Source organism: Aptenodytes forsteri, unplaced genomic scaffold (assembly GCF_000699145.1).
Source record: "Aptenodytes forsteri isolate BGI_AS27 unplaced genomic scaffold, ASM69914v1 Scaffold209, whole genome shotgun sequence".
Lineage (NCBI taxonomy): Eukaryota > Metazoa > Chordata > Aves > Sphenisciformes > Spheniscidae > Aptenodytes > Aptenodytes forsteri.
In genome coordinates, this window is record NW_008795034.1 from 1,217,269 (window position 1) to 1,228,993 (window position 11,725).

Genomic DNA, 11,725 nt, shown 5'->3' on the forward strand with positions numbered 1-11,725 from the left:
CTCACCGGGCCTGACACAGGCAGTCTGCACAGCTGGCAGGAGGCTGCACGGATACTTGAAAACAAGTTTTTGGGTTTCAGGACCATAGATATGCAAGCATGGAATTAAAAATAAATAAAACTGCTTAAGACCTGTGTGCAAAGCCACACTGTCTCCCCAGAACAGTGCTTTTCCTTAATAGCAAAAGAATATATTTAAGCAAAGAAAGTATTTCAAGGAAAGCCACTGAAAAACAGACTGAGGATATCCTGGCTGCTTCTCCAAAGATAATTCAGAGATAACTTTTCTTCTCGGGAAAGAATATAAATGGAGTGTAGTAGTGGGGTTTTTTTTAAATCCCTCTGTGTTTAAGTGCTCAGGCGGTGCAGGGACTGTAATGTTTGCAGGCTCTGAATGCATTACTTCCCTTAAAAAAAAAAAAAAAAAGTCTTTGTGCACAAAATGATTTTGGTTTTGGTTTCTTTTTTTTTTTTTGGAAAGGAACCCCCCCGCCTGCAACACTGAATGCATCTTGCAGCCCTGCGTCGCCAAAGCCACGGGCAGCGTTGCTGCTGTTGGCACTGGGGGATTGGTTTGCGGGTGGCAGCCGGGAAGGGGCCGTGCAGATGGTGCTGGATCCAGCCGCTCCGTGGGGAGAGGAGACGGGGAGCAGGGCACCCTGGCAGCACAGAGCCCCTGCGTGAGCTGTCAGCTTGTGTTGCTTGGCTAGGATTTTCACACTCAGGCAGGGAGAAGACTTAATCATTTCTGAATGTCTAAGAGCAGAGCAGGCGGTTGGGTTTAATTTGTTTTTTTAGGATGCGACATAAAAGTGCGGACTGGGAAGCATCGTACCTGCTGGCCTTTTAAAAGCTGAGTTGCTGAGACTTGCTTTTGCAAAACACTCCTTTAATGTCTTGTGCTACGTGCAAACCAAAATAAGTGTCGACTGAAACATTTGGCAAAGCCAGGTTTTAAAATGCTGGAAATCGTAACTAAAAAAGCCATCAGAGGAGCAGTGGGCTCTCCCTGCCCTCCTGCATGATGCTACACCAGTTTCTGTGCGTCCCTGCAACTGAAGCACGTGCTGTTTTCCCTGCTTACCACTGATTGGTGGGGTTTTTTGTGTGGTCTTTAAAACTGCGCATAAAACTGCTGTATTTAACCATTAAACCCTGTGCGTCTGCCTGGGGAAGAATCCATTTGTTGGACTACTAAATCTTCATGTCCTTGAGTAATTAGAGTAGCTGTTGCAAGACCCAAAGCTCTGCTTTCTCTTCCCAGTCTTCCCTCTGCTCCTCGGGGATGCTGTGTTGCAACACAGCTCATCGGAGAAAGGTTTCCCATGGGTCCTCTCCCCATCGGGGTCGGACTCTGTCCTCCCAACCCAGGGTTTGCTCTGCGAGGATGAGGACTGCAAGGAGCCACAGCAGGCTTTGCCCCACTGCTCTGCTTTATGCCCTTATGTAGCCCATACTATTTAGTCCTTTTCTGAAAATACATGAAATTTTTTTGTAGAGAAGGACCAGAGTGGATGGATGAAGAGGAGCCTCCTTGTTTCAGTGTGTCTTTCTCTGAAGAAAATACAACATTATCCTTGTTAGGACAAACTAATTGATTTTTGGCTGATTTCCATTTTTCAGTGTTAGTGTTTCATGTGTCACCATCCCTGCCTCTCTTCTATATTTTATCCTTTCGTATAAACCCTGTGTTTATTTCTCGGCAATTATGCATGTCTGGAGGAATGTAGTAAATTGTACTGCTGTATTGTCCTCAATATATGCATATGTTTTTACCCCCCAAAAATTGCTTATGCAAATATGTTGATAAGAAAAGAAATATGTAGTGTGGCTCTTCTCCTTCATGAATGTTGATAGCTTTCTGTAGCAAGAAGCTTCTCTCTCTGCAGTCAGAGCAGCTGTAACCCGACTGCAAAAGATAATTTAAAGAAATTTCCTGTTCATATCCGCTCTTGTGAGTTATAAGAGAAAAGGGAGGTGTTAACCGCGCTCTGTTGATGCTCCCAGGTAACTTGGCTCTCCATTTTAGTCCTGGCTCCTGGTTGTCTTTGCAGTACATATATTAGTTTTGCTATAGACTGTTTGAGGGACTGGCCATGTCCATGGACAACACAGCCCCGGGCAGGTAGCTCCGTCCTTTTGCACCATTGCCCTGTGGCTCCCCTGGGTCCAGCCATGCCGTTCCTGGCAGAGGTGCGTAACCCCCTGACAAATGTCCCCAGTGGTGTCCAGCGTCACGCCTGGATGCGCTTTTCTGGGCTTGAAGGCCATTACAAGTTCCCTCTCGCTTCCTTTGCCTCTTGTTTTCCCAGCATTAATGCCTGCTCGGGGCAGCGCTCCTTGCTCTGGCTGTAGGATCTGCAGAAATCAGGCAGGTTTTGCATTGCTGTGCACCAGTGCCACGTCTGTAGGGAGCAATCGGTGGTGGGACCATGGGGACTGGAGCCTGGGGACCAGAGCTCAGGGACCCTGGGAGCACGAGCTCTAAGGGGAAGGCGTGCGCTGGCTCCCGTGTCATCTCACTGCTTGAGCAAAGCCCTCTGAGGGCGAGTTTGTCTTTCTGGACAACACAGCCTGGCTTCAGAGCCAGCTGAAGGAGCTTTATCACTTTTTTTAATGATGCTAGCTTAAAAAAAAACAATGAGGGAAGGGTTTCAGCCATTTGTCTCTTGTCGATGTATTTATCACCTTAAAAGACTGAGCTTTATCACTTTTTTTTAATGATGCTAGCTTAAAAAAAAAAACAATGAGGGAAGGGTTTCAGCCATTTGTCTCTTGTCGATGTATTTATCACCTTAAAAGACTTAACCAGGTAGTAAAAAATTCAATAAAAAACCTGACCGCATTAGTCTGAAATAACACCGATGTTTAGCATTGGCTCGCCTGTTATATGGGTGTTGTGAAACTATTTTGAGTCTTAAATCTTCTGTTATCTAGGGAATAATCACAAAATTGTTAAAATCCAATCTGTAAATCTTGTGGGCAATTGAGGCTGTTCTCCCCCACCCCATGTTTGTCTGTTTTTTATTCCTCAGCAGAAGTAATTGCTTTCCAAGACACATTTAAAGGATTGCTCCCATTTCTTTGTGTTTTATAGCTGTGCTATTGCAGCACTAAAAGTATTTAATATTATTTAATCTGCTTTTGTAATGAGTCCCAGGCAGCCTTCGTTTGGTTGTTCTGGTGGGAAGGGTACTGTCACCTTAATCTGCAGGAGGCGGCTCCTGGCCTTAATAGCTCCGTTGTGTCAGGAGCTGCGTGTTCAGATGGAGTCAAAATTAAATAGCTTAAAAATCTCGCTTTGGTGACCTAGCCAAAGTTCAGGGCGCAGAGCAACGCACGTGGTTTATGCAGGCCTGGAGGGCTGTATCCCGCAAGGCAGCGGTTTTCTCCCCAGGAAAGCATACGTAGTGCTTTATGCTAAGGGGAGCGAGCGTTGAGGGGAGGAGAGGGCAGGGGTCCCTTCCAGCCACTCACCAAACCACCTCTCAGCATCCCACCTTGCTCAGGAGCACAACCCGAAAGCCGGCGGGTCTGGGCACGCTGCCTTTGGGCCAGCTGCGTCCTTGCTCACTCCGCTGCGTGCTTCCTCGGGTGGCCTCTGACAGCTGTGCTGCCCAGCTCCAGGTGACGGGGGCTTTTTGGGACTGGTGCTGGGAGATCTTCGGTTTTATTTCCTTCTGCCGCTAGCCTCATCAAAGGTCACGAACTCCATGGAAGAACAGCTTATGTGGTGAGATACAGCCACGGCAGCCAAGGGATTATGCGGGGGGGGGGCGGGGAATAGTTTGCTTCTAAAAAGAGAGAAACCATCCAATTGTGTCTCAGAAACTCATGTCAGACTCTCATCCCTGTACGGGACCGCTTCTGCCCTCGGCTGGGCAGTGACAGTGTTATACTGATGTTGAAGCTGCTGTGGATGATGGAAGCACCAGCACTGATGCCAGCCCATTCATAGGATGGTGATTTTTTTTTTTTACCCACCCATTGCCAATTAAACCGGTTGTGAGTGCAGCTGCATCACCATGGACTGGTTTGACACAGCAATGGTGTGAGCGGGGCTTCTTCTAGAAATAGTCTAGAAATAGTTCTCTATCTCCTACAGGTAATAGTACACTGTTTTCGTGCAGTTTCTAGCTTTAAGATTCTGGAGGGGCAGATATCTACGCCAGTGTTTGGGTTGGGGGTGGTGGCTGCAGTCCATACCCTCGTTTCAGCTGGTCTGGGTGGCACCAGCATCTCCTGTGGCTTTGGTGCTCTTGCTGAGCCACTCTTGACCACAGGGTTAATGGCTCATTGCAAGCTCCCCCTTCCACCCTGAGATTAGAGCATCCCGTTGGTTTTCAAGGAAATGGGCTTCACCGACCTACCTATTCAGCTGAGTTCAAGTCTCGGCAGCTTTTTTGTTCTTTATGTGCTAGGTTTCTTTTAGTTGGCCTCAAGGCTATCTAGGGACCCATCTGACGTGTTAGGAGTGCTCCGTACCCGTCATGGGAATAAGCTCAACAGCTCGTGTGCTAAACAACTCTCCCATGTGCCATGTGTGTTAAAGGCTTTGCTGGATCCTGTGGGTTGGGTTTTTTTGCCCTTAATTTGTGCGAGAATTTGCTGAGTGTTAGCGAATCAAATTTGGGGGGAGCAGGGAGTTTTGCGCATGGTGTGAAGTTCTCACCTAGCACCTCCACACTTACTGGGAGGGAAGTTCAGGTCTCCTGAGCCTGGATCCTGTTTGGGACCTGCCGCTTTACAGGCGATACGTTGTCTCCTCTGCTATTGCTTTACTTGCGGACGCGCACGCTGGAAAGGACGTGTCGCCTTGGTGAAACATGGCCTCCGCCTTAGTGTATGAAGAATGAGCGCTGGGCGAGTTTATTTACGGCGAGGCTTGTTCCCCTCTGTTATGACTCTGCAGTCTCACATCTCCGCTCCGTGCAGAGGACGACTCCTGCAAGAATTCACTGTAATTACGCAGGCAGCAATGGGTTAGCATTAGCAATGTTTGATTGCAAAATTTTGCAGGTGTGAGCAGTTTTTCCAACCAAAAAAGCTTTTAGCTCTTGGGCAGAAAGTCAAGTGCAAGTGCCATTTTAAATGCATAACCATCAGGTTTTTGAAAAAAAAAAACAGGGAGTCAGTCTGTTTCCCTTTTTTTTTTTTTTTTTTGGATGAAGTGCATAATAAGCTTTTAGCTCAGATAAATCCTAATTGAGGATTCAGTCAAGGCTGTTGCTAAATTAGCAGAGCAGGTCTGGTAGACAAATGCAGCTTCAGCTTGTCAAAATAAGCAATTCTTAAAATTCTCACATGGAAAGAGGATTCATGTCATTAAACTTTTTTTTTTTATCTTCCCCTGTTCCCAAACACAGCTCTCTTGCCCCTTTCAAGAATCACTCAAATCCATCCCAGTCACCACAGCACACGGCTCTGGTGCTGCTCCCGTACCATTTTGCCAGGCTGTGGCTGCCCTGGAGTCGGCATCACACGCTCTGAACAGGGGCTTTGTTTGACCTTGGAAAGGTCCCTTCATCAAGGGGTACCTGGGCATCGCTCTCAAATTTACATGTTTCTTCCAGGGCTCTTCCAGTTCCCTAAACCAAGGTCTTTCAGGTATAAGTGACACCTGGCAAGTGCAGACACACCTGGGAAAGCTTTGGGGTGCACCCTGGAAGCGTTCCTCCTGGCAAAGTGGGGCTGAAGTGGTGGTAGGATCTGCTACTTTGAAGGGTCGGGCAAAGCACCCAACAGTCAAACCCTCATGGAGATTACCTGCTAGGAGAGCGCACTAAATGACTAAAGCTGTAAGAAAAATGGCCATCCTGTACCTGTGTGTGTTGTCAAACCCCGTGGATGAAATGTGGCTCAGAAACAGTAAGTTCTGGGTATTTGTCCACCCACCTGACTTTTTTTTTTTTCTATTAAAGCAGTTATCCTACATTAGCTTCTGGATGGCTTTACCCTGGACCTTAATGTGGCTAGAAAATTTAAAAAAAGACTACAGCTGGGTAACCAATTTAATACGCACCCAGCTTGTCTTAGCATAAATGTGGTATTTGGTACTCCTCATCGCTCCCTGGCTCGGTAACATGTTGCTTTTCCTTCCAGTTCAAGATCAATGGCGAGTGGTGCACCTGGATCAACTACGACCGCTTCCAGGAGCTGGTGCAAGAGCACGAGAGGAGCGGCGGGTCCAAGACTTTCACAGCGGCCGATTACGCAGCCAGAACTCCTCTCTGGGCGCTGTTTGGGTCCAGAGAAAGGGGGTTCGATCCCTTGGATGTAAGATACCAGCGGAAGAACAAAGCGAGAGACATCTCTGGGTGCTGAGGCTAGGCTGGGGCTCGCTGAACTCTGGGCTGGCTGGCTGCTGAGTTTTGGTCTCCGTTTCTAGGCTAACACCGATTTTGAATCTATTCACCTAGATTTTTCTGACGTTTGATATTGAGAGAGAGGGTAAAGCCTTTATTTAACCCTTCCCTCCTGTTTTTAGGGCTGCTTGGATGAAAATATTTATAATGCTCTCTATCTCAAGATAAATCACAAATGGTGCATGCCAGCAATTTATCGTAACTGGCAGCGTGATGAGGGAGGCAGTGGCTGTGGTCTCCACAGCGGAGAGTGTTTGGAGTTGGATGTGGAGGGGGAGCGTTCGTTTGACTTCTGTGCCCTGCTGCAAGGAGAGCCCGGCACGTGCTGGCGCCCAACTCGGCAGCAAAACGTTCCGCGTCCATAAGGGTAAGTGCCAAGGGGATTTCAGCGCCACAGGCTGGTTGGATCTGTGCAGGTGGGACCGCAGAAGGATCTGGATCTAAAAGCCTGAGCCCTGCTGGAAGTATCATTGTACAGACAGTAACAAAGATTTATGCATTTTAAACACTGGTGCCAGTTGCTGTAAAGACCCCAGCCCCAAGAAGCTGAAGCTTGGGAATGGTATATGTAACAGCACTGCTCTTAATATCGTCTGCAACTTCTGGTATCTCCAAATATTTTCCAGCTTCATGGGTTTGGCAATGAATATTTTCCGAATAGTTTTACCCCACTCCCCCAGCAGCCTTAAACAACACATATAATTCTTCGAAGCCCCGTTAGGCTCCCGCTGTGTGTGTCCAGTGTCCTGCTGATGGTGAGGACGTGCTGTGGGGGCCAGCAGGCTTGGGTGTCAGCAGATGGCTTCCTTCGCTCCACATGGACAAGTCGACGGTGTCGCTGCTGGTTTGGGTGGAGGTGGTAATCTGGTGTAAGTGAAAACTGAATCTGGTTGAGATCTCTTGTGTCAAGAAACAAACTCTTTTAGTTTGGAGAGGTGATGTCTAGGCATGAGGTCCAGTGACGTGACCCCGGGTGTTGTTCTTGGGGACCCTGGGCCGTGCCTGGCACTCTGTTTGGAGGTACTGCAGCCTGGCTGGAAAATTGCATTTAAATGGGAGGGGGATGGGTTGTTTTCCGTCGGGGAAAATCCCCACTTCATGTGCCGACGACCTTTCCCTTTCTGTTTCTGCAACATCCGCGTCGGCTGCAGTCCCCAACGAGTTGCAAAGGATCAGTGTGCAAACACCCGGGACAGACCCCCGATGGCCGGTTGTGCCTTCAGTTGCTGAATGGCTGAACTAGGCTACAACGCTACCGCTTCCCGGCTAGCCTCCCGCAGCTCTGCCGATGGCTTCCACCCTTCGGCAGCCTGCCGTGGGGCAGGCGTGGGGCAGCGCTGGCCGCTCTCCTCCTCCCTCCCTGTGCCCAGCCAGCCTTTTGGGGTGAGCGGGCTGTGGTGTGGGAGGACGGCGGACAACGGGGCTCCCCTGTTACCTCGGTCTGCTGCATGGTGGCTTGACCTGCTCCAGCTGAAGCCTTTCAGCCGAGGAGCCCGACCGAACCAGCTGCAGAAAGAGCTTTAATGTAGATCCAGAGGTGTCAGCTGCCGGTGGGAAGAAAAACCCAGTCATGCTCGAGTGTTTGTGTTCTCCCGTTGAACTCCAGGAGCGCAGATCAGAGGCGTTCACAATGCTCCCACCTGAACAGCGAGGTCCATAAGCCTGCAACGCCCAGCGCCCGCGGCGCTGTGGATAGGACTGTTCCTGAGATTGTGATTATTTTTTAAAAGAACTTCATTTCTTAAACTGTAAAAAGGGTTTCTAAAGAAGAAAGAAAATAAAGTAATTTTCCCTAGAGCACCTTTGTTGTCGCTGTATGAGACTTTGTAAGAGGGGATGCTGAAGGGATCTTAAGGAGATCAAAAGCACAAACATTGCAGCATACCTTTTTTTTCTTGATAGCATGTGGAGTGGAAGGGAGAGCGTCTGTGTATCCGTGGATGATGGAGAGGGCTTGGCTGATGGGAGGCTGCTCTAACAGGTCGGTCACCTGGCTCCTCTCCCCAAAGCACTGAATGGAGGTTGGAGGTGGTGAGAAGTCACCATGCTTCCTCAGGCCAATGCCAAGCAGGACACAGGTGGCACCAGCGAGCCCTGGGGAGGGACAGGACATTTTCAAGCCATGTGTCCGTCTTCCTACAACAGAAACCTGAGACGATAACATTGCCGCTTTGTGTGCGTTGTATCACCGAAGTCTAACGGTGGGACTCAACCCCAAGGTGTCTACGCTGTGTGATTGCAGCTGGTTGGAGGCCGAGCTCGGTGTGCCCAGTGTCCCAGCCAGGCTGGTGAGACCCTGTGCCCAGGGCCACCGTGTGTCATGGCCTGTCTTGAAAGCTGCCATCGGGGTGAGCCAGGCCGTGGTCGTGGTGAGATCTGATCTTCTGGGCTGCTAGCGCTGCTTCCTAGCTAAGACATGTCCATGTGTTTCATCCTTTACAGGATGATTCGTGGGAGCTGGTGAGTGCCAAGCTGAGCTGGGAGGGCACCTGCTTGTTGCCGTCTTCCACCAGAAAATGTTTTTTTGTGTTCTTGGTGATACATTTTGTTGTTCAGTGAATGGTGGAGGAAAGACATGGATTCATTAAGGCATTTAAAACTCTGGGTGAGGATCTTTGTGTATTTGGGTCAGTGGTGGGCACCTGTCTTCAACCAAGGTCTTCAAAATGACTTTTTTTCCTTTCGTTTCCTGACCTTATTTTCAAAAAATACCTCCTAAATCCTCATTGGAGGTTAGTCTTAAGGATTTGATTTCCTTAAGAAACAGGCTAGAGAAAAGATGCTCTCCTTTCACCTCGGGGAAAAAGGATTTGTCCTCTTCCCACCACGCCTTCACCAGGGGCAATCCCATCCTCTGCTCAGTCACTTCTCTGTTCTCTTGGTTACATTTGACACCGTTTAACTCCCATCTGGGCTTTGGGGTGAAGGTTAGCGGCACTGGAAAGCCCACATCCTCTGTGCTGAAAGATTTGAAGCTCTTAACAAGAAAAAATACGTTTACTAGTGAGACCTGTACTCTGACTCCTGCTTCTGATGGGAGGGATGCTGTGTGGAGGAGGTGACGTCTCAGAAATTCCCAGCGTTGGACCACGTTTGAGTTAAAAACTGTTGTATTCTGGGCTTATTTTGCAGAACTAATGCAGTTTGAGTAAAAATATCAGGGGTGAGATGCAGCTACCTGAACACAGATGTTTAGCAGGTGCAGAGACCTCTCCAGCTCTGCTCTGCAAGACCAGGAAGACCCAATCTGCCAGCCCAGGCAGTTGTCCCAGGGCTGGCTCACATCTGCCAGCCCAGGCAGTTGTCCCAGGGCATCTCCCAAGCCACCAGATGCGTGTCTAGGTAGTGTGGTCTTCCCTATTTTCTGATCAGGTGTGGGATTACTGTCATCCTTGTTCCTCTGTGTGACCTCTTGTAAATGGGGGGGACCTTCCTGTAGCCAAGTCCTAGGGAAGGGACGTTGTTCCTTCCATAAGAAATAAAGGTCCACAGGTATTTCACTGCCTCCTCGTTACCAGCCTCCTGTGGGTCAGGTTCACTGGGGTCGTTAGCAGCTTAGGCAAGACATGAGCTTTTTGTGGGGCCTGTTGTTAACCCTGGAGCATCAGCTGCGTGTGGGCGCAGCTGGAGTTTTGGGCCGGCGTGTTTTGTGTCCACCATATTCCCCTCAATGGATGCCAGCTCTTCTGCACCTATTCCTCACTCCTGGGCCAGACACCTCCATCCTGCACCCACCTCCCTGACAGATGAAGCAGCCATCAATCACCAGTGTTCACCCCAATCCCTTGCTCGCCCGCGGCGAGCCCTGGTAGCAGCCGGTGCTGCCCCGGGAGAGGTGGCCCCCGCGCCACGCTGGGGCTGCTGCCCTCAACGGCTGCCGTGGTGATTAGCGCTTCACGTAAAATGCTCCATAAAACCCTGACAGTGCCTTCCCTTGGAAATCCTAGGGGAGCCCTAAAGAAAACTCTCTCCGTGTTTTCTCTCTGCTGCGGCATTAGCGCTATTTCTTCTCCCAGCCCCCTTGGGACACACAAATCGCTGCTGTCCCCATTACACAGTGCTTCTCCACGGGCCATTTGGCTCAGCTGAAATAACTTGCTGGTGCTGTAAGAGGCCTCTCCCTGTGTCCCCGCGCTCCCTCCAGCCTTCTCCCTGATCCTCCCTGTGTCCCCGCACTCCCTCCAGCCTTCTCCCTGGTCCTCCCTGTGTCCCTGCGCTCCCCCCCGCGCTCCCTCCAGCCTTCTCCCTGATCCTCCCTGTGTCCCCGCGCTCCCTCCAGCCTTCTCCCTTGTCCTCCCCGTGCTCCCTCCATCCTGATTCTCCTTGTGTCCTCACGCTCCTTCCGTCCTTCTCCCTGATCCTCCCCACCGTGCTCCGGGGCAAGTCTGTCCTGAGTGGGTGCTGGTGGCTGGTTTGCAGCCCTGGAGAGGGGGCTGATGGGGCCACCACCCCTGGGGCTTGGAGGAGAGGACAGTTGAGAGGGTCAAGGTGGGTGACCTGCACTGAGGCCGATGCTGCGGCATCCCCATGGGGATTGGCAGCTGAGATGTCTTAGAAAAATCATTATTTCCCCTGCTCAGCGGCTAGAGGGAAAACACGACCCCCAAGTACCAGGCAGGATGGTAACCAGGGCTGTGTCCTGCCCGCTTGTCCCTCCTGGAGTCCATCTGACATCTGGAAGCTGCTCTGAGGGCGATTTGGGCAGGATCCGCTCCTGCAATTACACTTGAATTGCCTGGTGCTTAAAGCAAATCTTTCAACGTACGTATCCAAAAGCAATCCTCTTACACAAGTAGCTTTCAATTGTACAACTTAATACAAATTGCCATCTGTAGCTGTTTCTGGGACACGCTAAACTGAAGACCCAGCCAGCCGGCGTGGGTTGCCGCTGCAGCTGTCTTCAGACGGTCGCGGGGATTGTGCTCCGGGTGTGCTGGGGCCAGGCAGCTTCGCTTCTGCTGGGAGGGTTTGTTTTTTACCTGCTCTCCAACAGCAGCGTTTCATGCCTTACCTGAAATCGCTTCTTTTAGATTTAAAATAGCCACTCACCGGGATGCTCGTGTGGGCTGGAGGTTGTGGGTTTTTTTCACAGGGAAGCTTTAATGGTATGGGATGCACTCTGAAAAAAGTGATCTTTAGTTAAACGACGTCTTTTCTGTTCTGCCAGAGATCAGTAAAAGATCCCAGTCTGGGAAAACCTCTCCAAAGTCACGATTTCAGGATCAGCCCATGCTCTTGCGACGGTGACGCTCTGTCACTCTAAATATATTTGACTTCACAACCGGGTAATTCCAACCATTTCCCACAGGTTTTGATCTGGACCAGAGCCACCCTCCAGCAGCGCATGGCTATGGTGCTTCT

At 50.1% G+C, this 11,725-nt stretch overlaps 1 protein-coding gene across 1 annotated transcript in view; it reads left to right on the forward strand.

Moving 5' to 3' along the window:
- The window catches only part of TYW1 (tRNA-yW synthesizing protein 1 homolog), a 111,233-nt gene extending 103,457 nt beyond the window's left edge, over positions 1-7,776 (forward strand). Inside the window, exon 16 of the mRNA XM_009276393.2 lies at positions 6,102-7,776. Within this exon, the coding sequence (XP_009274668.2) occupies positions 6,102-6,323 (222 nt within the window). The 3' untranslated portion in view covers positions 6,324-7,776. The remainder of the gene's footprint in view (positions 1-6,101) is intronic.
- The last annotated feature ends 3,949 nt before the right edge of the window (positions 7,777-11,725 follow it).